Source organism: Jaculus jaculus, chromosome 18 (genome assembly GCF_020740685.1).
Source record: "Jaculus jaculus isolate mJacJac1 chromosome 18, mJacJac1.mat.Y.cur, whole genome shotgun sequence".
In the NCBI taxonomy this organism is placed as follows: Eukaryota; Metazoa; Chordata; class Mammalia; order Rodentia; family Dipodidae; genus Jaculus; species Jaculus jaculus.
The window spans coordinates 13,519,596-13,543,548 of NC_059119.1; the positions used below are offsets into that span (position 1 = coordinate 13,519,596).

Here is a 23,953-nt window from a genome sequence, read left to right on the forward strand (position 1 = left end):
GACTCCCTCCGCGCGGGGGCGCGCACGCCGCCGTCCTCCTCGCCGGCAACGCGGCCCGCTGTGGTTGTTCCGGGGGGCGGGGCTGCTAGGGAACGTGCCGAGGCTGCTGAGGTAAGTAGCCGGCGGCGGAGAGAGAGGTTCCAGGAGCTTCGGCAGTTTGGCGAGGAGCTGACCCCTGGGAGCCTACCTGCCGGGACTAGGAAAATGGAGGAGGTGGGAGGACTCACGGGAGGCTGCCACAACGGGCGTGTGAACAGGCCGTTTCCTCGGAGTGCGCATGCGCGCCGAGGCGTGGCGCCTGCGCAGTGGGGCGCCTGCGCGGCGTCGTCGCTTCTTTGGGTGGGAAGCGGAGCTCGGAGTTTAGTTTGGCCACATCGGGTGTCCTGACCCGTCTGGGCTCCGCTCCACTCCTCCCGTTTGGAGCCGCCGCATCTGTTTGGCTTGGACTGTAATGCAGTCATTTACATGGAACACACTGGGGCGATTTGTTGATGGAATTCGATTGTCAGTAATTTGCTTTTGTACTGGATAGGGACTAAGGTGTCGAAGTTTGTTAGGACACTTTAAAGGAGAAAAAATATATATATGTGTGTGTGTATATATATATAAATATATATAGAAAGAAAAGAGTCAAGGCTGGAGAGATGGCCTAGCCTTTATGGCGCTTACCCGCGAAGTTTAATGACCCAGGCTCGATTCCTTAGAACCCACATAAGCCAGCTGCACATAGTGGTGCGTGCATCTGGAGTTCGTTTCAAGTGAAAGTAGAGGGCTGCAGAGATGGCTCAGTGGTCAAAGGTGCTGCCTTTGCAAAAGCCTGACAGCCGGAGTTCGAGTCCCCAGTACCATGTAAAGAAAGCCAGATGCACAAAGTGGTGCATGCATCTGGAGTTCATTTGCAGTAATAAGAGGCTCTGGCATGCTATCCTCCCCCCCACTATCCTGTGTTTGTTTATCTGCTTGCTTGCAAATAAATAATAAATAAGATATTTTTTTAGTAGATTTAGCCTGCCTGTGGTGGCATATGCCTTTAATTCCAGCACTCAGGAGGCAGAGAGGTAGGAGGATCGCCATGAGCTCAAGGTCACCCTGAGACTACATAGTGAAGTCTGGGTCAGCCTGGGCTAGAGTGAAGCTCTACATCAAATAAACAAACAAAGTGGATTTAAAACATGAGATCATTTCTATAGTACATAAAGCGCACAAAGTAGTGCTTCAAAATATCATTGCTTTCCTGTAATCAGGGATCTACTGTCAATAGCCCTATCCCCCTTGATAGGACCAAATTCCAGAATACATCCTCACCCATATTCAACAAGTGCCTAGTGCCTAGCAACCTATTGGGAGGCAAAATTGTGTAAATAGACCCACATAATGAGAGTGGGGGAGAGGAAACATTATGGGCCAGCCTTCATGATACTAAGGCTCTCTTTGCTGAGCCACTAGCCCATGTTTTGTTGTGTTGTGTTGTGTTGTGTTGTTGTGTTGTGTTGTGTTGTGTTGGAGAGAGAGACAGAATTGGCACACCAGGACCTCAACCACTGCAATTAAACTCCAGACGCTTGCGCCACCTAGTGAGCATGTGCGACCTTGTGCTTGCCTCACCTTTGTGTGCCTGGCTTACATGGAATCAGGAGAGAAATCAAACATGGGTCCTTAGGCTTCGCAGGCAAGCGCCTTAACCACTAAGCAATCTCTCCAGGCCCCTTGTTCTATTATTTCTAAATCACTCATATTCATCTAAGAAATACTAGGATGTAGGTTGTAAGCTAGTCCTGGACAGTAGAAAGACAATTTCCCTTCCCAAAATCATGGGATTCTGTTTGTTTGGTGCTGGGGATTGAATCCAATTTTCACACATGCTAAGCAAATACTCTACCACTGAGCTACATCCTCAGACCTGAGGTCACAGGATTTTTGCTAACATCATGAACTTTAAAGTGAGTATACTGACTAGGGACGTAGCTCAGTGGTGGAATGTGCAAATGGCATAATAGATAGTGTTGTCTGCCTTCCTGAGCTGACCCTTTCCCTCCATGAATCTGATATATCTATGTCAGAGAGAATTAGAACTTTTCCAATGAATACATGGGCTGGGAGGTTGTAAGTATAAAAAACCGATCTGGGGCTGGAGAGATGGCTCAGCAGTTAGGTGCTTGCCTGCAAAGCCCAGGTGGCACATGCATCCGGAATTCGTTTGCAATGGCTGGAGGCCCTGGTGCACCCATTCTCTCTCTCTCTCTCTCTGCCTCTTTCTCCCTCAAATAAATAAATATTATATTTTTAAAAGACTAATCTGGCTGAACGTGGTGGTGCACACCTTTACTCCCAGCACTTGGGAGGCTAAGGTAGGAGGATCATTGTGAGTTCGAGGCCAACCTATGAGTTCCAACCTAACCCACCTCAAGGGAAAAAAAAAATCTGATTTCTATAGGAAAAAAAAAGATTAAGTAGCCAAGTGTAGTGGAACAACCTGCAATCCCAGTGCTCAGTAGAGTGATGCAGAAGGATCATAAGGTTGAGACCAACCTGGGCCATATGACAAGATCCTGTCTCAAGAAGAAAAAAAAAATATCATCAGTAATAAATATCTTTTAATGGCTTTTTGGTTCTGCTTTGTTTTGTCTAGCTAAGATTTAGTAATTCCCAAGACTGAATCTGTTCTACTTGTTCTACATATATTGATTTTCATAACACTCCATAAGATAGCTACCATTATTGATTCCATTTTGCAAGTGAGACATCTAAAATACAGAAAGGTTAAGTGATTTGGCCAGTCATGGGGGGGGGGGGGGAAGCAGTCATGGTGGCGCTAGCCTTTACTCCCAGGAGGCAGAGGTAGGAGGATCATCACCGTGAGTTCAAGGCCACCCTGAGACTACATAGTTAATTTCAGGTCAGCCTGGGCCAGAGAGAGATCCTACCTCAAAAAAAAAAAAAAAAAAGCTGGAGAGATGGCTTAGCCGTTAAGTGCTTGCATATGAAGCCTAAGGACCACAGTTCAAGGCTCCATTCCCCAGGCTCCATGTTAGAAAGATGTACAATGGAGCACACAAGTCTGGAGTTCTTATGGCACCAGTGGCTGGAGGCCCTGGTGCGCCCATTCTGTCTGTCTCTATCTGCCTTTTTCTCTCTCTGTTGCTCCCAAATAAATAAATAAAATAAACAAAAAAAAAAATTTAAGGGCTGGAGAGATGGCTTAGCGGTTTAGCACTTGCCTGTGAAGCCTAAGGACCCTGGTTCAAGGCTCCATTCGCCAGGACCCACATTAGTCAGATGCATACGGGGGCGCACGCATCTGAAGTTTGGGCGCACCCATTCTCTTTCTCCCTCTCTGCCTCTTTCACTGTCTGTCTCATATAAATAAATAAACAAAAAAAAAAAATTTAAAAAAGCAAAGCAAAGCCAGAACACAGTCTTAGTCTGGCAGACTATAAAGTCAGTTCCTTTTTTCTTTTCCCCCTTTTCTTCTGGTTTTTCGAGGTAGGGTCTCACTCTAGCCCAGGCTGACCTGGGATTCACTATGTACTGTCAGGGTGGCCTCGAACTCACGGCAATCCTCCTACCTCTGCCTCCCGGGTACTGGGATTGAAGATGTGCGCCACCACACCCAGCATAGCAGTCAGTTCTTAACCACTATGTTGACCTACCCACCACTCGGCACATGATCCATCAAAAAGTTATTGCTTCAAAAATGGCCCAGTGCCAGGCGTGGTGGCACACACCTTTAGTCTCAACATTCAGGAGGCAGAGGTAGGAGGATTGCCCTGAGACTACATAGTGAGTTCCAGGTCAGCCTTGCTAGAGTGAAATCCTCCTTCGAGAAAAAAAAAAAAAAAAAAAAAAAAAAACAAGAAAAGACCCAGTAAATAAACTGAAATTACCTCTGTGCCTCGATTTATCCTCTATAAAATGAGGAAATTGGATTAGATGGGAAGGAGTGGTTCCTCGAGTATGTAATTATACTGTAAACATTGACTTAAACAAGCAGCTGCTTACCTGGGATAGGCCAGGTGTTACCTTGCTTGGTTTGGATGGTTAATGACTATGCCCAGAGAGCAGTTACAGTCTAGGGTTTATTGCTAGCTCAGCTCCCACTTACCTGTTACTAATAGCATTCAAAACTAGGGACTGCAGGGAGCTCAGTAGTAGAGCATGTGCTTAGGATTCATTGGGCCTTGAGTTCAGTCTCCAGGAGTTCCTCCCCTCCCCCAGAAGAAAACATGACCTACATCTTCACAGCTAGAAAATTCTTAGGTGTATCTTCTAACCTCAGCAGAAAACTGCTTATTTAAAGTTTGTCTTGTGCCAGGCGTGGTGGTGCATGCCTTTAATCCCAGCATTTGGGAGGCAGAGGTAGGAGGATCACCTTGAATTTGAAGCCACCCTGAGACTATATAGTGAATTCCCAGGTCAGCCTGAGCTAGAGAGAGACCCTACCTTGAAAAACAAAAAGGAAAAAACAGTTTGTCTTGTGCTTACTCTGTGCTCCATTTTTTTAAGCCTATTTTATGTGTGGAGCGCTAGTAGTTCTGAGAATTGGAGGGGAAAAAGGATGAAAGGAAGTTCTTTGATTATCTTCAGTTGAGAAGTCACACTGTGGCTAGCTTTTGAAGTTATCCTAATTGTGCTCCACTGAGCAGCTGAGCTCAAAATATCAAGTACAAAGCAGTTGCAACTGAATAAAGCATATATCAGGGTGGAGGAAAAAGATTAATGTTTTTAGTCTTTAGTGAGATGCATTAAACAGCTCACAGTGGGTTCTACCCTAAACTGGTTTTGCCTAAATTATTCTCCAGAAGGGCTAAGTTGTCCCTGCTTCATGAGAATCACACCAGGAATCCATTTAAATGTTTGGCTCTGGTCCATTAAAACTTCAGTTCCTCTTAGAGAGCTTTTAGAAACTTAAGCCATCTTATTCTGAGCCAGTATGTCCAAAGGATTGGCTATGACTCTTAACTGAAAGTTGTTACCTTTGTCATTATAAAAACATTTTGGAAAGTTACCAGAGCTCAGACAAATAGGAAATGTAATCTAAGAGCAGAATTTAAAATGTCATTAGGGCTGGAGAGATAGCCAAGTGGTTAAGGTGCTTGCCTGTGAAGCCTAAGGACCCAGGTTTGATTCCCCAGTGCACAAGGTAGTGCATGCCTCTGAGGTTTGTTTGTAGTGACTAGAGGCCCTGGTGTGTACATTATCTCCCCCCCCACCCTGTCTCAAACTGTAAAAGTGTCATTAATTTTTTGGTTGGGGGGGTTTCGAGGTAGGGTCTCACTCTAGCTCTGGCTGACCTGGAATTCACTATGTAGTCTCAGGGTGCCCTTGAACTCACTGCGATCCTCCTATCTCTGCCTCCCAAGTGCTGGGGTCAAAGGCGTGCGCCACCATGCCCTGCATTTTTTTTGTTTTTTGTTTCTGTTTTTTTTGAGGTAGGGGTCTCACTCTAGCTCAAGCTGACCTAGAATTCACTCTGTCATCTCAGGGTGGCCTTGAATTCTTGTCGATCCTCCTACTTCTGCCTCCCAAGTGCTGAGATTAAAGGTATGCGCCACCATGCCCAGCTTCAATTTTCATTTTTTAAAAATATTTTTGTTATTTATTTATTTATTTGAGAGCAACAGATATAGAGAGAAAGAGCAGAGAGAGAGAAAATGGCATGCCAGAGCCCCTAGCCACTGCAAACGAACTCTAGACACATGTGCCCTCTTGTGCATCCGGCTAACATGGGTCCTGGGGATGGAGTCTCAGACCGGGGTTCTTAGGCTTCACAGGCGAGCACTTAATTGCTAAGCCGTCTCTCCAGCCCTTCAATTTTCATTTTTAATATGCTAAGTCTAATTATAGAAATAGGCTTACCATTCCTACATCTCAATTTAGTATTAGTCAGTGTGACTTACATGTGATAAAATCAGAACCCAAGCTCTACTTCTGACAGCCTTACAGCATTATAAAATCATGCAACCAGATCAGCCTCCACTTCATGTGTGTCGTGGTGTGGTATGTGTGCAGATGCTTGTGTATATGTTGGGAGGCCCAAGTGAAACATTGGTTGTCATCTTCTCTCATCCGCTGTTTCCTTCAGACAAAGTCGGTGTCAGCCAGGCATGGTGGCACACGCCTTTAGTCCCATCACTGAAGAGACAGAGAGAGGTAAGAGGGGTGCTGTGAGGCCGAGGTCAGACTGAGACTATATAGGGAATTCCAGTCAGCCTGGACTAGAACAAGACCCTACCTCAAAAAAAATTAAAAATAAAATTCTTCAGTCAGTCACATCATAGCCACAACATAAGGCTAGTCCCTTAGTACACTCCCATCATGAATGGAAAGTTCTACCAGACAGCATGGCAGTAAACCTATTTTAAAGAAAGTAAACACTTTAGAATCTTCAGTAAAATCCTGTAAGCTTCAGGAGGCAGTGTTTTGAAGTTTTCTAAGAGCGTATGTCTTCCATTGCAAGATTTCCTCACTTGCATTTGAATTTTTTGCTGTGACAGGATTAAACACACAACTGCTGTATGCCTAAAGGTCATGATTTCCAAGATGGATTCCTGAACTATCTTGTTCCAGTTTTGGGGCGCCACCAAGTGATTCATTGTGGTATTACATTTGGATGGAAATTTATTGAAAGTGCCAATGTGTATTTCCTAACTGATTTCCCTTCCTTGGGAACTGAACACAGTGTTATTCTGGAATCCCATTTGGAAAATTTTATAAGTGAACTTCGTGGTGTGGTTTAGTCAGGATGTATCCAAGACAAACTGTCCTATGGAGCACGATTGTTTTATCCTCGTAACTTACTTCCTCAGTCACATTTCTGCCTTGGCAATGCCATCTTGCCCCTTCATAACTCATAAATCAGCCACAGTCAATCCCAAATGACATAAACAGCTTGCTAATGATAGGAAGTAGTATTGTAAGCAGGCCAACTATTTGTCAACCTGTTTTTGCTTCGAAACCTGAGTGGCAGCTTGGCCTGGCGCATCAGTAAGACTGTGTGAGAAAGGGTGGGGAAAAGGAAGCTAGCTCTTCACCACACTATGTGCTGGCCCTCTGTGGCAGCTCAAATGAAATGTTGCCAGTCCCAGTCTTACGTCCATGAACTTGCTCAACTGCTGTTTTTCTTTTCTGTAGTGAAGAGAGAATTCTGCTAGAGGACATGGCTGCTTCCTCCTCTTCCTCCTCAGCTGGTGGGGTCAGTGGAAGCTCCATCACGGGATCTGGTTTCAGCGTCTCAGACCTTGCCCCACCACGGAAAGCCCTTTTCACCTACCCCAAAGGAGCTGGAGAGATGCTAGAAGGTGATCTCATGCTGCTTTTTGCTGAATAATTGGATCCTGGCCCACAACGACTATTAATTGTAAAGGAACTATTAAGTGGAGTAGAGGTGACTTTGCCCTGGTTTCAGCTCCATGTTTTCTCTCCTGTCCTCATCTCAGTGTAGCGTCTGAAAACAAATCTTGCTCCAGGATCAGAATTTGGGTAGTTTATATATGTATAATATTTTTATTTATTTCAGAGAGAGAAAGAGGGAGAAGGAGAGTGAATGGGTGCACCACCACAGCATCCAGCCACTGCAAAAGCACTCCAGACACGTACCACCTTGTGCTTCTGGTTTACGTGGGTCCTGGGGAATTGAACTGAGGTCCTTTGGCTTTGCAGGCAAGCACCTTAACTGCTAAGCCATCCCTTCAGCCCTTGTAGAGAGTTCTTTAGAGCCAGAAACCCTGAGTGCTGAGATCAGGTTAAAGGCAGATGCTCCAGATCTCCTGTCTGCCTCATCTGTCGTGGCACCCACCCAGCTCCCTATGGTTAGCAGGTTTGGTGTATTTTCTAGTGTAATCAGCCTTCAGCTAGAATCACCCCACCAGAGAGGCTTTAGGAGGAAAACCAAGCCCCTGGGAAGATGACTGTGGCCTGCTGCAGAACGATGCTTGTGGCTTGTCAAGCACTGGAGGAGGTTGGCACCCACTCACCCACCATCTTGTTCACACACCTGCAGACTGGCGGGCCAGAATGAGGACACAGTGCAGTGAGCACGAAACAGTAGTGGCGACTGGAACCCATCACATCTGTGCCACTTATGGAGCTAGAATAGTAATTCCGAACAGGGAGCATAAAAATCACTTGAGGAACTTTTATTTTGTAATTTTTTTTGGGGGGGAGGGGGGTCAGGTAGGATCTCCTAGCCCAGGCTAACCTGGACCTTACTCTGTAGTCCCAGCTTGGCCTTGAACTCATGGCTATCCTCCCACCTCTAACTCACAAGTTCTGGGATTAAAGGCATGTACCACCACACCCAGCTCTTTTAGTCACTTTTGTTATTTATTTTATTTTGTTGTATTTTGTTTGTTTTTAGTTTTTCTAGGTAGGGTCTCGATCTTGCCCAGGCTGACCTGGAATTCACTGTGTAGTCTCAGGGTGACTCCAAACTCACTGCGATCCTACCTCTGTCTCCCAAGTGCTGGGATCAAAGGTGTGCACCACCACACCCAGCTCTTAATATTTATTTTTAAGCATAGAGAGAAAGAGAATGGATGCACGAGGGCCTCTTGCCACTGCAAATGAACTCCAGATGCATGCGCCACTTTGTGCATCTGGCTTTATGTGGGTTATGGGGAATTAACCCTGGGCTGTCAGGCTTTGTAAGCAAGTGCTTTTAACAACTGAGCCATCTCTCTAGCCCTGAGGAACTCTTATTTAACTGCCTATTTCTGGGGCCACCTTAGGTTAGAGATTCTGGATTAATCTGATATGAGTCTTTATTTTATTTATTTATTTTGTTTTTCCAGGTAGGATTTCACTCTAGCCCAGGCTGACCTGGGATTCACTATGTGGTCTCAGGGTGGCCTCAAACTCATGATGATCCTCCCACCTCTGCCCCCTAAGTGCTGAGATCAAAGAAAGGCATGTGCCACCATGCTCAGCTTCTGAATCTTCATTTTTGATCAACATCCAGGGCCTCTCATGTATTTTGAAAAACATTACAAAGAATCTGTTAAAGTACTTAAAATCTACTTGAGTCAGGCATGTTTGTGCTTAATTACAGGGCTTTTTTTTTTTTTTTTTTTTTAATTTGTTTGCTTTGTTAGGCAGGATCTCACTCTAGCCCATACTGACCTGAAATTCAGTATGTAGTCTCAGGCTGGCCTCAAACTCACAGTGATTCTCTTACCTCAGTCTCCCAAGTTCTGGAATTAAAGGCTGGCCTATAAATCTTTTTTGATATAAATCTTACATATTTACCTGAACATGTTTGAAAGCTTGACGCTTGGGTTAGAATCCCCAGTACCCATATAAAGCCAGATGTACAAAGTGGCACATACATTAGGAGTTCATTTGCAGTGGCAAGAGGCCCTGACATGCCTACTCATTCTCTTTTTCAGCTTACAAATAAATAAATTAATAATAAGAAAGAAACCTCTAGTAGTGATCTATTTGAAATAAAAGAACACTGAAAAAGGAGCTAGGGATGTGGCTCAGCTGGTAGAGTGTTTTTCTATCCACAAAGCCCTTACCTAGCACAACCTAAGCTGGGCATGGTGGCACACACCTGTAATCACACAGGAAGGTGAGGGCAGAAGGGTCAGAAATTCAAGGTCGTCCTTGGTTACATAGTGAGTTGAAGGCTAACCTAGAGTATATAAGACCCTGTCTCACAAGAGAGAGAAGATGGGGAGAGAAGGGGGGATATTGAAAAGATTCATCCCCGGGTATTTGCAGGGGTTTGGTTCTCCTCCATCTCCCACTGTTGCACCATATCACCTCCCCACCTCACACCCACACCTGCGCCTCACCCCCATGGATACAAAAACCAACAAGTGCTTGCTTAGGTCTCAACATGAAACAGCATGGTATTTACCTCAGTCCTACAAACATCCTGTCACACAGCACTCCTAAATGTGAATAAGGGTGTTAGATTCAGAAGCATTTCCCACCATGTTTCTAGGTGATACTGTTGTGCAACTCATGTAATGTGTAGGTGTCAACCCATTTATATTAGTGTGACAGAAAAGGAAAACAAACCAGACATGACGACCCATGCCAGTAGTCCCAGCCCTCAGAAGGTTAAGGCAGGAGTATTGCAAGTTCAAGGCCAGCCTAGGCTATAGAGTAAGAACCTATCAAAATAAGGGGGGAGGGCTGAAGTAGAGTAGGAAGGGTTGCCTACTGAGACTAAGTCCAAAAGCAATTAGGAGTCAAGTTGGGTGCTGTTCATAATCTTAACAGGTTCAACTTGATGTTGCCTCCTCAGTACAGGACAGTAAGTCAGGTAACCCATGGTTAACCTTGTGAATTAGCTTTCTGGTGTATCTGCTCTCTGGTCGCAGCACCATGCAGTAGGCTTTAGCATTCTCCTGCCCTTGGCTAAGATTGTCCTCACCCAGTCATTAGTGAGCAAATTAGAGGCTGCCTTCAGCCCAGAGGGGGCTGTGTTTTCGTGACATTGTAGGCCACTGAACTATAAATTATGTGGCATTGTTTAATTTCCTGCTGTGAGGAAATAATCTTTTAAATGAATTTGTTAGCATCCTATTTATTGGAGTTGATGATGGTGTTAGGTTTGGGCAATTTACTGAACTTTTTACTATTTATAACCTTTGCTTGTCTCTTAAGAGGAAGTATTGCTAGTCACTATGTTACAAAGCGTTTGATAACAATTTCTAAGTGGAAGGCATCGCCTGAGGCTGACTCCTTTCTGGAGAGATTCCGGGCTTTAGATTGGGACAGATACCACATCTGATAGGATGTGGCTGAGAAGCAAAGGACTTTGTGGTTAATATGGAGCTGCAGATGAGCAGAAGTGTGTTCTTGGGTCTGGAAAGTGGTAAAGTGACACCTGGGTCGTTCTGACAGATGAACCTACATCTTTTTGCTTAGCAATTCATTAGCAAGGAAAACACACAAACGCCCCAACTGAAGCGTTTCACCCTAGTGGTTAAGTCTACGTGGAAGGCAGCAAGCCAGACCTTCCCCACACACCTGGCTCGATCCTGCTTGTGTGAGATCCTACACTTCAGGATCAAACCACCTGGGAGGTCAGCTCTACTTCTCTGTGCTTTGCTCTTTTTAAAATAAAACTCAACTTATAATTGAACTCTTTAAGCAGAGCTATGACTAGGATAAGGAATGCCGGTGTGTCATTTTCGTGGAAGAGCTGTAATCAGCTGCAGCAGTGGTGTCCAGTGCTCCCAGCCCCCCCCTTCCCTAAGACAGGGCATGGTTAGGTGCTGCTAACTCATTTCTGAAACAACCTAGTGATGTCACCGGTCTAGATCTTTAAACTGGATAGTCAGGGGCTGAGGGGGAAGCTCAGGGGTGGATATGTGCTGGGCGTGTGCACAGCCACACAGCAGAGGGAATTTAGACTACATCCTAAGGGTATATGTTGTAAGAATCCCACTTTCCAGCCTTTAATCCCAGCACTTGGGAGGCAGAGGTGGGAGGATCGCTGTGAGTTTGAGGCCACCCTGAGACTACATAGTGAATTCCAGGTCAGCCTGAGCTAGAGTGAGACCCTACCTCAAAAAAAAAAAAAAAAAAAAAAGATAAAAGAGTCACACTTTCCTCTGTTTTGTTGGAAGGAACCTTTCAGTTGCATATTCAAGCCATTTGGGTACAGTGTCTGTAGTTTTACTCTTCCCATTCATGACTATGACTTGTGAAGAAAGACTTACCTTGTGTAGAACTTAGCATGAGGGTATGTCATACCTGTGGCACATCAACCTGTGATTGACAGGTGAGTGCCTGGCATCTAGTAGTACTGGCGTGATCTATGGCCTTGAGAAAGAAACAGCTGTGTCCTCTCTTGCCGTTTGTTTTCAAACTTTTGCAATAAAACACATGCCCTGAATGGTTTCTGCTGCCGGCTGAAAAAATGAAATTTTCCTACGTGAATGTTAGATCTCTGGGAATATGTTTTGCTGTCTCAGCCTTTGCTAGAGAAGGAATAACATGAACCACCTTTGGTTTCACAATCATCCTCCCAGTGTTGTGACCAAATTAGCCACCTTCTTGTTGGCAGGTCTTGGCACCAGGTCAGAACTAGGTTTGGAACGTGCACCACACTCTTCTTGGCATCCAAACTGCAGTGTTATAGTTCATTTGGATATCAAGGTGACAATTGGCATTTACCAAATGAAATTTCCCAGCAGTGCTTTGTGGTGGTCAGTATGATGTCATTTGATATATGAAAAAGCAACAACTGTTTTTCAGCATGAATATGATTGGAGTTTTGTCACCTCTTTGTATTTTGATAGCTCAAGTGCCACCTAGCTGAATGTGTCAGCTGCCACTGTTTGCCTGACATGGAACATGAAGAAACGGTCAGGATGGGAGGGGCAAGTGTTAAGTGGACTTCAGGTTTCTTGTTTTTGTTTATATAACCCTATTTTTAAACTCTTAAACAAGTAAGACTGTTTTCATATTCTAGGTATGGCAGAAGTAAGCTTTTACAGAGCAATGTCAGTTCTAAAGGAAACAAAACCTTCTTGTTAACCCTGGAAACGTCTCAAATGTAAAAGTCAGGAAAGAATGGACAGGTTTGCTCGCTGTATCAGAAGTTGAAGTCAGTAAAAGCCTTACACCAAGCTGGGCATGGTGGCTCACACCTTTAATCCCAGCACTCGGGAGGGTGACATAGGAGGCTCACTGAGGCCATCCTGGGCCAGAGTGAGTTCCTGGGCCAGAGTGAGTTCCAGGTCAGCACGGCCTAGACTAAGACCCTGCCTCAAAAAGCAGAAACAGCCAGGTGTAGTGACATACACCTTTCATCCCAGCACTTGGGAGACCAAGGTAGAAAGATCATTGTGAGTTTAAGGCCAGCCTGAGTGAGATCCTACCTCAAAAAAGCAAAAACAAAATCCTTTGACCAGGCTAAAACTTTTGTTTCTTTTGTTTGTAGATGGCTCTGAGCGATTCCTCTGTGAATCCGTCTTCAGTTACCAAGTGGCATCCACGCTTAAACAGGTGAAGCACGGTAAGTGTCTGAGGGTTCTGTTCACAATTATGGGAGAATTCTGAAGGGTCAATGTACTGTGACCAAAAAAAAAAAAAAAAAAAAAAACTAAGTCAGCAAGACTATTAAAGTGTACTTCCTAAATTAAAGGACATTCTAAGTCTTAATCCCGATAGAAAATCCCCTTTGAAGTTGAAGTCAAAGGGCTTGATTCTCCAGAGAGTCTGTCTTCCTGCTCCCCAGCGTCCTTTTTCCTCTCCTTTCTGAACCCTCCCTTTACTGTTGTCCTTCACGGGTTAGCACCACTGCCTTCAACATCCAGCTGGCGTGGCACCTCCTGTGCTGTGTGCATGCCCAGGCCCTGCCGCGCACTTTCTGCTCCTCCTCTGCCCCGTCTGCACCGCACCGAAAGCGTCAGGAGTGCAGAACGCTACAGGTACCTCTGAGCAGAGTCACTGCGGCAGGCGAGGCAGTGGCTGCTTTGTGTTTGTGTGTTTGTTTTGGTACAAGGGTTCACAGTATGGCCCAGGCTGGCCCCAAACTCTAGATCCTCCTGCCTCGGCTTCCTGAGTGCTGGGACTGTAGGCATCAGTCACCATGCCTATGCATTGAAAATGTGATCAGTGTAATTTTTTTTTTTTTTTTTACAGAGCTAAGGCTCAAACCCAGGGTGTGACTCATTCTAGGCAAGTGCTGTGTACCACAGAGGTACATCCCAGCCTGTAGTAATTGTGGGTTTCTTCCCTTCCCTCCCCCGACTCATTTTGTAGCCCCAACTGGTCTGGAACTCAGTATGTAGGCCAGGCTGTCCTGGAGCTCTCAGCAAGCCTCCTGCCTCAGCATACCAACTTTCCAGACATGAGACACTGTAACCAGCTTTTGTTATTTCTTTTTTCATTTCCTTTCTTTATGAGGCATAGTGGAGCTTATTAGGAAGAATTAAGCATGGTGGTTAATAGACACCTGGAAAAGGAGACCACCCATTCAGATATGGGTGTGGGCTTCTTGGAAGATATCTGCTCTTTCTTTCCTTTTATTTGGTTGATTGGTTGGTTTTTCGATGCTGGGTCTCACTCTAGCGCAGGCTGACATGGAATTCACTCTGTAGTCCCAGGCTGGCCTTGAACTCATAGTAATACTCCTACCTCAGCCTCACAAATTCTGGGATTGAATGGTGCACCATCATATGCCCAGCTGCCTGTTATTTCTTTTCTTTTTTTTTTTGAGGTAGGGTCTCACTCTGGCCCAGACTGACCTGGAATTCACTGTGGAGTCTCAGCGTGGCCTCAAATTCATGGTGATCCTCCTATCTCTGCCTCCTGAGTACTGGGACTACAGGTGTGCACCACCACCCCTCCCGACTTCTGTTATTTCTTTTCTTTTTCTTTTTTTTTCTTTTTTTTTTAATTTTTATTAACATTTTCCATGATTATAAAATATATCCCATGGTAATTCCCTCCCTCCCCACCCCCACACTTTCCCGTTTGAAATTCCATTCTCCATCATATTACCTCCCCATTACAATCATTGTAATTACATATATACAATATCAACCTATTAAGTATCCTCCTCCCTTCCTTTCTCCACCCTTTATGTCTCCTTTTCAACTTACTGGCCTCTGCTACTAAGTATTTTCATTCTCACGCAGAAGCCCAGTCATCTGTAGCTAGGATCCACATATGAGAGAGAACATGTGGCGCTTGGCTTTCTGGGCCTGGGTTACCTGACTTAGTATAATCCTTTCCAGGTCCATCCATTTTTCTGCAAATTTCATAACTTCATTTTTCTTTACCGCTGAGTAGAACTCCATTGTATAAATGTACCACATCTTCATTATCCACTCATCTGTTGAGGGACATCTAGGCTGGTTCCATTTCCCAGCTATTATAAATTGAGCAGCAATAAACATGGTTGAGCATGTACTTCTAAGGAAATGAGATGAGTCCTTTGGATATATGCCTAGGAGCGCTATAGCTGGGTCATATGGTAGATCAATCTCTAGCTGCTTTAGGAACCTCCACACTGTTTTCCACAATGGCTGGACCAGATTGCATTCCCACCAGCAGTGCAGAAGGGTTCCTTTTTTTCCACATCCCCGCCAACATTTATGATCATTTGTTTTCATGATGGTGGCCAATCTGACAGGTGTGAGATGGAATCTCAATGTAGTTTTAATCTGCATTTCCCTGATGACTAGTGACGTAGAACATTTTTTTAGATGCTTATATGCCATTCGTATTTCTTCCTTTGAGAACTCTCTATTTAGCTCCATAGCCCATTTTTTGATTGGCTTGTTTGATTCCTTATTATTTAACTTTTTGAGTTCTTTGTATATCCTAGATATTAATCCTCTATCAGATATATAGCTGGCGAAGATTTTTTCCCATTCTGTAGGTTGCCTCTTTGCTTTTTTCACTGTGTCCTTTGCAGTGCAAAATCTTTGTAATTTCATTAGGTCCCAGTGGTTAATCTGTGGTTTTATTGCCTGAGCAATTGGGGTTGTATTCAGAAAGTCTTTGCCAAGACCAATATGTTGAAGGGTTTCCCCTACTTTTTCCTCTAGCAGTTTCAAAGTTTCCGGTCTGATGTTAAGGTCTTTAATCCATTTGGACTTAATTCTTGTGCATGGCGAGAGAGAAGAATCTATTTTCATCCTTCTGCAGATATTTATCCAGTTTTCAAAACACCATTTGCTGAAGAGGCTGTCTCTTCTCCAATGAGTATTTTTGGCATTTTTATCGAATATCAGGTGGCTATAGCTACTTGGGCTTACATCTGGGTCCTCTATTCTGTTCCACTGATCTACATGTCTGTTTTTGTGCCAGTACCATGCTGTTTTTGTTACTATGGCTCTGTAGTATAGGTTAAAATCAGGTATGGTGATACCACCAGCCTCTTTTTTGTTGCTCAGTATTATTTTAGATATTCGAGGTTTTTTGTGATTCCAAATGAATTTTTGGATTGTTTTTTCTATTTCCATGAAGAAAGCCTTTGGAATTTGGATAGGGATTGCATTAAATGTGTAGATTGCTTTAGGTAAGATTGCCATTTTCACGATATTGATTCTTCCAATCCAGGAACAAGGGATGTTTCTCCACTTTCTAGTGTCTTCTGCAATTTCTCGCTTGAGTGTTTTAAAGTTCTCATTGTATAGATTCTTTACTTCCTTGGTTAGGTTTATTCCAAGGTATTTTATTTTTTTTGATGCAATTGTGAATGGGAGTGATTCTCTGATTTCATCCTCTGTGTGTTTGTTGTTAGCATATATGAAGGCTACTGATTTCTGTGTATTTATTTTGTATCTTGCTACATTGCTGTAGGTTTTGATCAGCTCTAACAGCTTGCTAGTAGAGTCTCTAGGGTTCTTTATGTATAGAATCATGTCATCTGCAAATAATGATAACTTGATTTCTTCCTTTCCAATTTGTATCCCTTTTATGTGTGTCTCTTGCCTTATTGCTATGGCTAAGACTTCCAAAACTATATTAAATAAAAGTGGGGACAGTGGACACCCTTGTCTTGTTCCTGATTTTAGTGGAAAAGCTTCCAGTTTTTCCCCATTTAGTAATATGTTGGCTGTAGGCTTGTCATAAATAGCCTTTATTATATTGAGATATGTTCCTTCTATTCCCAGTTTCTGTAGGACTTTTATCATGAAGGGATGTTGGATTTTGTCAAATGCTTTCTCTGCATCTAATGAGATGATCATGTGATTTTTGTCCTTCAACCCGTTTATGTAATGTATTACATTTATAGATTTGCGTATGTTGAACCATCCCTGCATCTCTGGGATAAAGCCTACTTTTTTTGAATGATCTTTTTGATATACTCTTGTATTCTGTTTGCCAATATTTTGTTGAGAATTTTTGCATCTATGTTCATGAGGGAGATTGGTCTGTAATTTTCTTTTTTTGTTCTATCTTTGCCTGGTTTTGGTATCAGGGTGATGCTGGCCTCATAGAAGGAGTTTGGTAGAATTCCTTCTTTTTCTATTTCCTGGAAAAGCTTAAGAAGCAATGGTGTTAGCTCTTCCTTAAAAGTCTGGTAAAATTCAGCAGTGAATCCATCCGGGCCTGGGCTTTTTTTAGTTGGGAGATTATTGATAACTGTTCGGATCTCCATGTTTGTTATAGGTCTATTTAAGTGATTAATCTCATTTTGATTTAATTTAGGTAGGTCATGTAGATCAAGGAAATCATCCATTTCTTTCAGATTTTCATACTTTGTGGAGTATATGCTTTTGTAGTATGTCCCTATGATTTTTTGAATTTCTCTGGAATCTTGTGATGTTGCCTTGTTCATCTCTGATTTTATTAATTTGTGTCTCTTCTCTCTTTCTTTTGGTCAGATTTGCTAAGGGTTTATCAATCTTGTTTATCCTTTCAAAGAACCAACTCTTTGTTTCATTAATTCTTTGGATTGTTCTTTTTGTTTCTATTTCATTAATTTCTGCCCTAATCTTTATTATTTCTTCCCATCTACTGATTTTTGGTTTGCCTTGTTCTTCTTTTTCCAAGGCTTTAAGGCGAAGCATTAGGTCGTTTACTTGCGACCTTTCTAATTTCTTAATATAGGCACTTAAGGCTATAAATTTACCTCTTAGAACTGCCTTCATTGTGTCCCAGAGATTTTGGTATGTTGTGTTCTCATTATCATTTGACTCTATAAATTTTTTGATTTCCTTTTTGATTTCTTCATTGACCCACTCATCATTTAGTAGTGTATTGTTTAGTTTCCATGATTTTGTGTATGCTCTATAGCCTTTCTTGCTACTGATTTGTAGTTTAATTCCATTGTGGTCAGATAGAATGCAAGGAATTATTTCAATTTTCCTGAATTTGTTAAGATTTGCTTTGTGTCCTAATATATGGTCTATTTTAGAGAATGTTCCATGTGCTGCTGAAAAGAATGTATATTCTGCAGCCTTTGGATGAAATGTCCTGTATATATCTGTTAGGTCCATTCCTTCTATGACCTCATTTAGTCCAGATGCCTCTCTGTTTATTCTTTCCCTGGATGACCTGTCAATTGATGAGAGTGGGGTGTTAAAGTCACCCACCACCACTGTGTTTGGTGTTATCTGTGACCTTAGTTCTAATAGTGTTTGTTTGATGAATTTGGGAGCCCCCATGTTAGGTGCATATATGTTTAGGATTGTAATGTCCTCCTGTTGGAGTGTGCCCTTAATCAATATAAAGTGACCTTCCTTATCTTTCTTGACTAACGTCGGACTAAAGTCTACCCTGTCTGATATTAGGATAGCAACCCCTGCTTGTTTTCTAGGCCCATTTGCTTGAAACACCGTCTTCCAACCTTTCACCCTGAGATAATGTCTATCCTTTGTAGAAAGGTGAGTTTCTTGTAGACAACAAATTGTAGGATCCTACTTTTTAACCCAGTCTGCAAATCTATGTCTTTTCGTTGGGGCATTGAGACCGTTGATATTAAGAGATATTATTGAAAGGTGTGTATTTATGTTTGCCTTTTTTTTGTGTGTGTGTGTTTCTGGTTCTACCTGTGCTCTCTTCTGTTAACTGGTATTTGAGTATAGCTTGTTTTTTCTAGGTTCCTTATATGTGTGCTTTTCCTTTTGTTCAGCGTGGAGGATTCTATCAAGTATTTTCTGTAGAGCTGGTTTTGTCTTCAAATACTCCTTTAACCTGCTTTTGTCATGGAATGTCTTTATTTCTCCATCTATTTGAATGGATAACTTTGCAGGATAAAGTAACCTTGGTTGACAGTTGTTATCTTTCAGAACTTGGAATATATCACTCCAAGCCCTTCTGGCTTTAAAAGTTTGTGTTGAATAATCTGCTGTAATCCTGATGGGCTTGCTTTTGTAGGTAACTTGATTTTTCTCTCTAACTGCTTTCAATATTTTTTCTTTGGTGTGTGTGTTTGGAAGTTTGATTATAATATGGCGAGGAGAGGTTCTTTCTGGGTTTTGTCTGGCTGGGGTTCTAAAGGCTTCCTGTATCTGTATTGGCACCTCTTTCCCAATTTGGGGGAAATTTTCCTCTATGATTTTGTTGAAGATGCCTACTATGCCTCTGGAGTGGAGTTCTCCTTCTACTATGCCCTGAATTCTTTATATTGGATCTTTTCATAGTGTCCCAAATATCTTGAAATTCCCACTCATACTTTTCTATAAGTTTGTCTTTCTCTTTGTTGGACTGCATTAGGTCTGCCACCTGGTCTTCTAGCTTAGATATTCTGTCCTCTCCCTCATCCATCCTACTGGTGAGATTTTCTACAGAGTTTTTTATTTCATTAACTGTGTTCTTCATTGCTAGTAATTCTGACTGGTTTTTCTTTATTGTTTCTATTTCCCTATTTATGTCTTGTATTGCCTTCTTTATTTCATTAAATTGGTGTCCTGCCTCTTCTTTGATTCCTTTGATTTCCTCTTTGATTTCCTCTTTGATTTCCTCTTTGATTTCTTCTTTGATTGTTTTCATGTGTTCTTTGACCTCTTTGAACATATTTATAATTATTCTTTTGAACTCTTTCTCAGGCATTTCCTCTAACTCTTTCTCACTGGAGGACATTTCTGATGCATTAATACTTTTAGGTGGATTTATATCGTCTTGCTTTTTAGTGTTTCTTGTGTTATAATGTATATATTTTTGCATCTTGGATTAAGTTAATGCTTGGATTTTCTAGCTAGCTGTGTATTCTTAGCTGTATCAATTGATTTGATGTAATATATTTTCAGGGTAGGACCTTAAGGTATTAGGTGTGACTCTTAAGACTCTCAGAGTATCTACAAAGATGTTCTTAGGGGTTGAGTTTCCCTGCTATAGGAGTATTCAAGCAGGCTGAGTGGAATAAAATACAGGTAGATTCTAAAATTTAACTAAACACTGTACACATTCAATAAAAAACAGCCCGAGTATGTATGCAAGAGTAGTTATTATAATGACCAGATCCTCTATCAACAAAGAGGTTTAGATTTCTGGTCTGTTGAGGGATCCAAGTCAGCTTGTGACCAAGTGAGACCCTTCCCTGGTGCAATCCCAGTTACCTTGGGTGATTTTGGTCTCAGTCAAGTTGCTGCCTGGGTCGTCGGGCTGCTGTTCTGATTTCTGGAGCTGGGCACTTGCTTTTCCTACGGGGCAAACTGAGCCACTGCTGCTGCCTCTGCTGCTGCTGTAGCTGCCACTGCCGCTGCTCCCCCTGAAGCTGCTGCTGCGGGATCTGCCGCTGCTACCGCTCCTGGGTCTGCTGCTGCTGGGGCCGCTGGTACCGGTGCTGGAGCCGCTGATGTTGCTCCCGAACTCTGCTCCTGCTTGGGTCCTGTTGTCAGCCCAAGTTGGCGTGGCCGGGTCCCGGGCCGCTGCTCTGTTCGCTGGAGCTGGGTTCAGGCGGTGGGGGAGGGGAGGGAGCCGCGGCTGCTCTGGTTGTCTCGCTGTTCCACGTGTGCTTCTACCTCGCGGTCTGCTCCTCTGCTGCTCACCCGCTCTCCCCTCACGTTTCCGAGTTGGGGAGAGCGCGGTGTGAGGGGAAAATCCCGCACCTGGCTTTTCCTGCGGCTCGAGCCGAGTCTGGCGGTTTTCTGCTGTGCCGTGGCCGCGGCGGTTGGCCCAGCTGCCGGAGCCGCTTTGCCCGCCTGTGCAGGCTCTAGATGCTCTATAACTCTTCTACTTCTCCACTGCCGCTTCAATTTCCTATACACCTCACTTTTTAGTAAAAGTGTGTATTTTGCTGAGTTTTTTTGGTCTTTTTCCCCCTAGGCTGCTTTGGCGTGGTACCTACGCCGCCATCTTAACCGGAAGTCTCTCCTGTTATTTCTTAATAATTGTATTCAAGAGGCTGGAGTGATGGCTCAGCAGTTAAGAATGCATACCTGCCAGCATCAAGCATGGGAGCCTGAGAGGGCCCAATTTGCCTTGATTTTGGTTCTCTGGTTCCCACATAAATATGTGCCTATTACCCCAATCCTGTAGGGGATGGAGACCAGAAAATCATGAGGCTCACTGGTCAACCAGTGTGGCCAATGAAACGTCAGCTCCCAATTCAGTGAGAGACTTTGTCTCAAGGAAATTCAAGGGTGAGCAGTAAAGAAAAACACCTGATGTTCTTCTCTGGTCCCTGACATATAACACACGCACATAAAATTATATTTAAAATGATCTTAACTCTTGAGAACCTTTCCAGACTCAAAAGAACTGAGTGCAGATGTTCCCCTCTACAAGAGATTTGGCCACAGAGGGCGCTTTGATGGAACTGGAAGGGAAGGGAAATGAAGTGATGATCCTAAATGGCTTCAGGCCTACAAGATCAAAAGTACATACTATACTTGGAAAATAGTAACCATGTATTTTGATGTGGACCATTTCAGCTTGCTTTTCTTTTTTTCATTTTTTATTAAGTAGAAATGTTTATCATAGCATATGTTGGTACCATCATTTCCCTCCTCCATCCCCACTCCACTGAGGGCCGTCCTTCGTGGGATTGCTGACATTCATCATGTAGTTGTGGGTTATGAGCTGTGAGAACAGCAGTTTGTCACTGTGGGCAAGTCTGTGTCTCTGGATATTCCCTACCAACCTGTGGCTCTTACATTCTTTCTACCCCGTCTTCTGCAAATTTCCCTGAGCCTTGCTGGGTGTGCTTTAATTCTGCATTAATGTTGAGCTCTCAGCAGCTTCTGGATTTCTGTTTTGGGTTTTCTCAAGATAGAGTCTCATTCTAGCCTATGCTGACCTGGAATTCACTCTGTAGTCCCAGGCTGGCCTCAAACTCACAGTGATCCTCCTACCCCTGTGTCCCAAGTGCTGGAATTAAAGGCATATGCCTCCATGCCCAGTTTGTTGTTGTTGTTGTTGTTGTTTTGTTTGGTTTTTTTTTTTTTGGTTTTTCAAGGTAGGGTTTCACTCTAGCCCAGGCTGGCCTGGAATTCACTACAGAGTCTCGGTGGCCTCGAATTCACTGTGATCCTCCTACCTCTACCTCCCGAGTGCTGGGATTAAAGGTGTGTGCCATCATGCCTGGCTACCATGCCCAGTTTAATACCCAGATTTTTTATCCTACTCACTCTCTCTTTCTTTCTTTCTTTCTTTCTTTCTTTCTTTCTTTCTTTCTTTCTTACTTACTTACTTACTTACTTAAAATTTCAGCTTTCAAGAATATTGTCCAAAGCAGGTAGGAGCAAATATAGCTCCCTGGTGGAACGCTTAAGGATGTGTACAGCCCTAGACTCCACCTTCAGGGTTGCACTGCAAACAAAGAAAAGAAAATCAGTCAGGTGTGGTGGTGCAAGTCTTTAATCCCAGCACTCAGGACTGAGGTAGGAGGATCAATGCGAGTTTGAGGCCAGCCTGAGACCACATAGTGAATTCCAGGTCTAATCTGATCTAGAGTAAGACCCTATCTCTAAAAAATAATAATAATATATGATGGAGAATGGAATTTCAAATGGGAAAGTGTGGGGGTGGGGAGGGAGGGAATTACCATGGGATATATTTTATAATCATGGAAAATGTTAATAAAAAATAAAAATAAAATAAAGGTGAGGAAAATAATAATAATAATAATAAATGAAGAGTAGTTGAGCCTAGCTGGGCATGGTGGCACACACCTTTAATCCCAGCACTCTGGAGGCAAAGGTAGGAGGATCACCATGAGTTCAAGTACTCCCCGAGACTGCTGGACTAGAGTGAAAAAGAAAGAAAAAGATTAAAGTCAGCTGGGCATGGTGGCACACACCTTTAATCCCAGCACTTGGGAGGCAGAGGTAGGAGGATTGTCCAGAGTTCAAAGCCAGCCTGAGAGTACAGAGTGAATTCTAGGTCAGTGTAGACTAGAGTGAGACCCTATCTCGAAAAACAAAAAAAACACTAGTAATAATAAATAATAAAAAGGTCTTCTGACATACATAGAATAGGGTCCCATTTCTAGAATAATGAGGAGGAAAGTCCACCTCAATTTTTTTTAAGCCAGTTAGTGACTGGTGACCATCTCATGGGAAATGTATTGTCGAGTTCTATGACTTCCTTGACTCTTTCCAGATCAGCAAGTTGCTCGGATGGAAAAACTGGCTGGTTTGGTGGAAGAGCTGGAGGCTGATGAGTGGCGCTTTAAACCCATCGAGCAGCTGCTGGGGTTCACACCCTCTTCAGGTTGACGTTGCCTGCATGGTCCCCTCTGGGGCACAGCCACCCCGAGAGTCACAGATGCACTGTGGATTGCGTTGTATGAATTCACATCCATACTTGGTTTCTCTGCGTCCTTCCATACTTAACAAATATTTAAATTGTGTGATGTTGCTGGAGAAGATTATTTGTTTTAAAAAGTATTGGGAGTCAGATTAAGACAAACAGGTTCAGAGAACCAGGAGGTTTGGGATTTAAGAAATATTTATAAAATTTTCACGAGCCAAGTAGGACACATGCCAGAATTGACCAACTGAATGGCATATATCCTGTCATTCATTGGCTATCTGGAAATTTTCACCAGCCAAGTCCAAGGTCATATCAGTCATATAGTTATGACCTAAATGTTTCTTTTCACAGATGAATGTGATTTTGACTCAGGACCTTCTAAGTGAGGAATTTTAGAACAGTCTCTTTCCTTTTCTGCCCTAGTTTTAAACTCTGTAGATTCCTTGGCTAACCTCTCCTAGATATGATAAATGGTTCCTCTTCTACCCCCAGAAAAAGAAGAAAAAAGAAAAGCCTTATGAGTGCTGCATGACTTGTAAAAATAAAGTGACCAAAATCCTTTTAAGCCTAGAAATCCTCTGTCTAGGTCATTGGTGGACTCAAAACAATTCTGTAACAAATAAATCCTTTGAAAAACCTTCAACTTGGCCGGGCGTGATGGCGCGCGCCTTTAATCCCAGCACTCGGGAGGCAGAGGTAGGAGGATCGCCATGAGTTCGAGGCCACCCTGAGACTCCATAGTGAATTCCAGGTCAGCCTGGGCTAGAGTGAGACCCTACCTCGAAAAACCAAAAAAAAAAAAAGAAAAGAAAAACCTTCAACTTAGTTTATCCTT

General features: G+C 43.2%; 2 protein-coding genes across 5 annotated transcripts in view; one reads left to right on the top strand and one right to left on the bottom strand.

The window, feature by feature from the left end:
- Positions 1-291, bottom strand: part of Ascc1 (activating signal cointegrator 1 complex subunit 1) — an 89,904-nt gene extending 89,613 nt beyond the window's left edge. For 3 of the 4 annotated variants that reach the window (XM_045137817.1, XM_004657898.2, XM_045137816.1), the window contains exon 1: positions 228-288. The gene's annotated coding sequence lies outside the window, so the exon portion shown is untranslated. Of the gene's footprint in view, positions 1-187 lie in introns of all 4 variants that reach the window. The other variant, XM_045137815.1, reaches the window with a different exon arrangement.
- On the top strand, positions 1-23,683 carry Anapc16 (anaphase promoting complex subunit 16). The gene is made up of 4 exons (XM_004657899.2): positions 1-111; positions 7,132-7,298; positions 12,902-12,976; positions 22,966-23,683. Exons 2-4 carry the CDS (start codon positions 7,157-7,159, stop codon positions 23,079-23,081), a joined length of 333 nt encoding a protein of 110 aa, XP_004657956.1. The 5' UTR covers positions 1-111; positions 7,132-7,156; the 3' UTR covers positions 23,082-23,683.
- The last annotated feature ends 270 nt before the right edge of the window (positions 23,684-23,953 follow it).

Excerpts from the sequence above, each read along its gene's own strand:
- Anapc16 (XM_004657899.2), top strand. The coding sequence starts at position 7,157 with ATGGCTGCTTCCTCCTCTTCCTCCTCAGCTGGTGGGGTCAGTGGAAGC. Across the intron at positions 7,299-12,901 it reads AGCTGGAGAGATGCTAGAAG|ATGGCTCTGAGCGATTCCTC; the intron begins GTGATCTCATGC and ends TTTTGTTTGTAG. Across the intron at positions 12,977-22,965 it reads GCTTAAACAGGTGAAGCACG|ATCAGCAAGTTGCTCGGATG; the intron begins GTAAGTGTCTGA and ends GACTCTTTCCAG.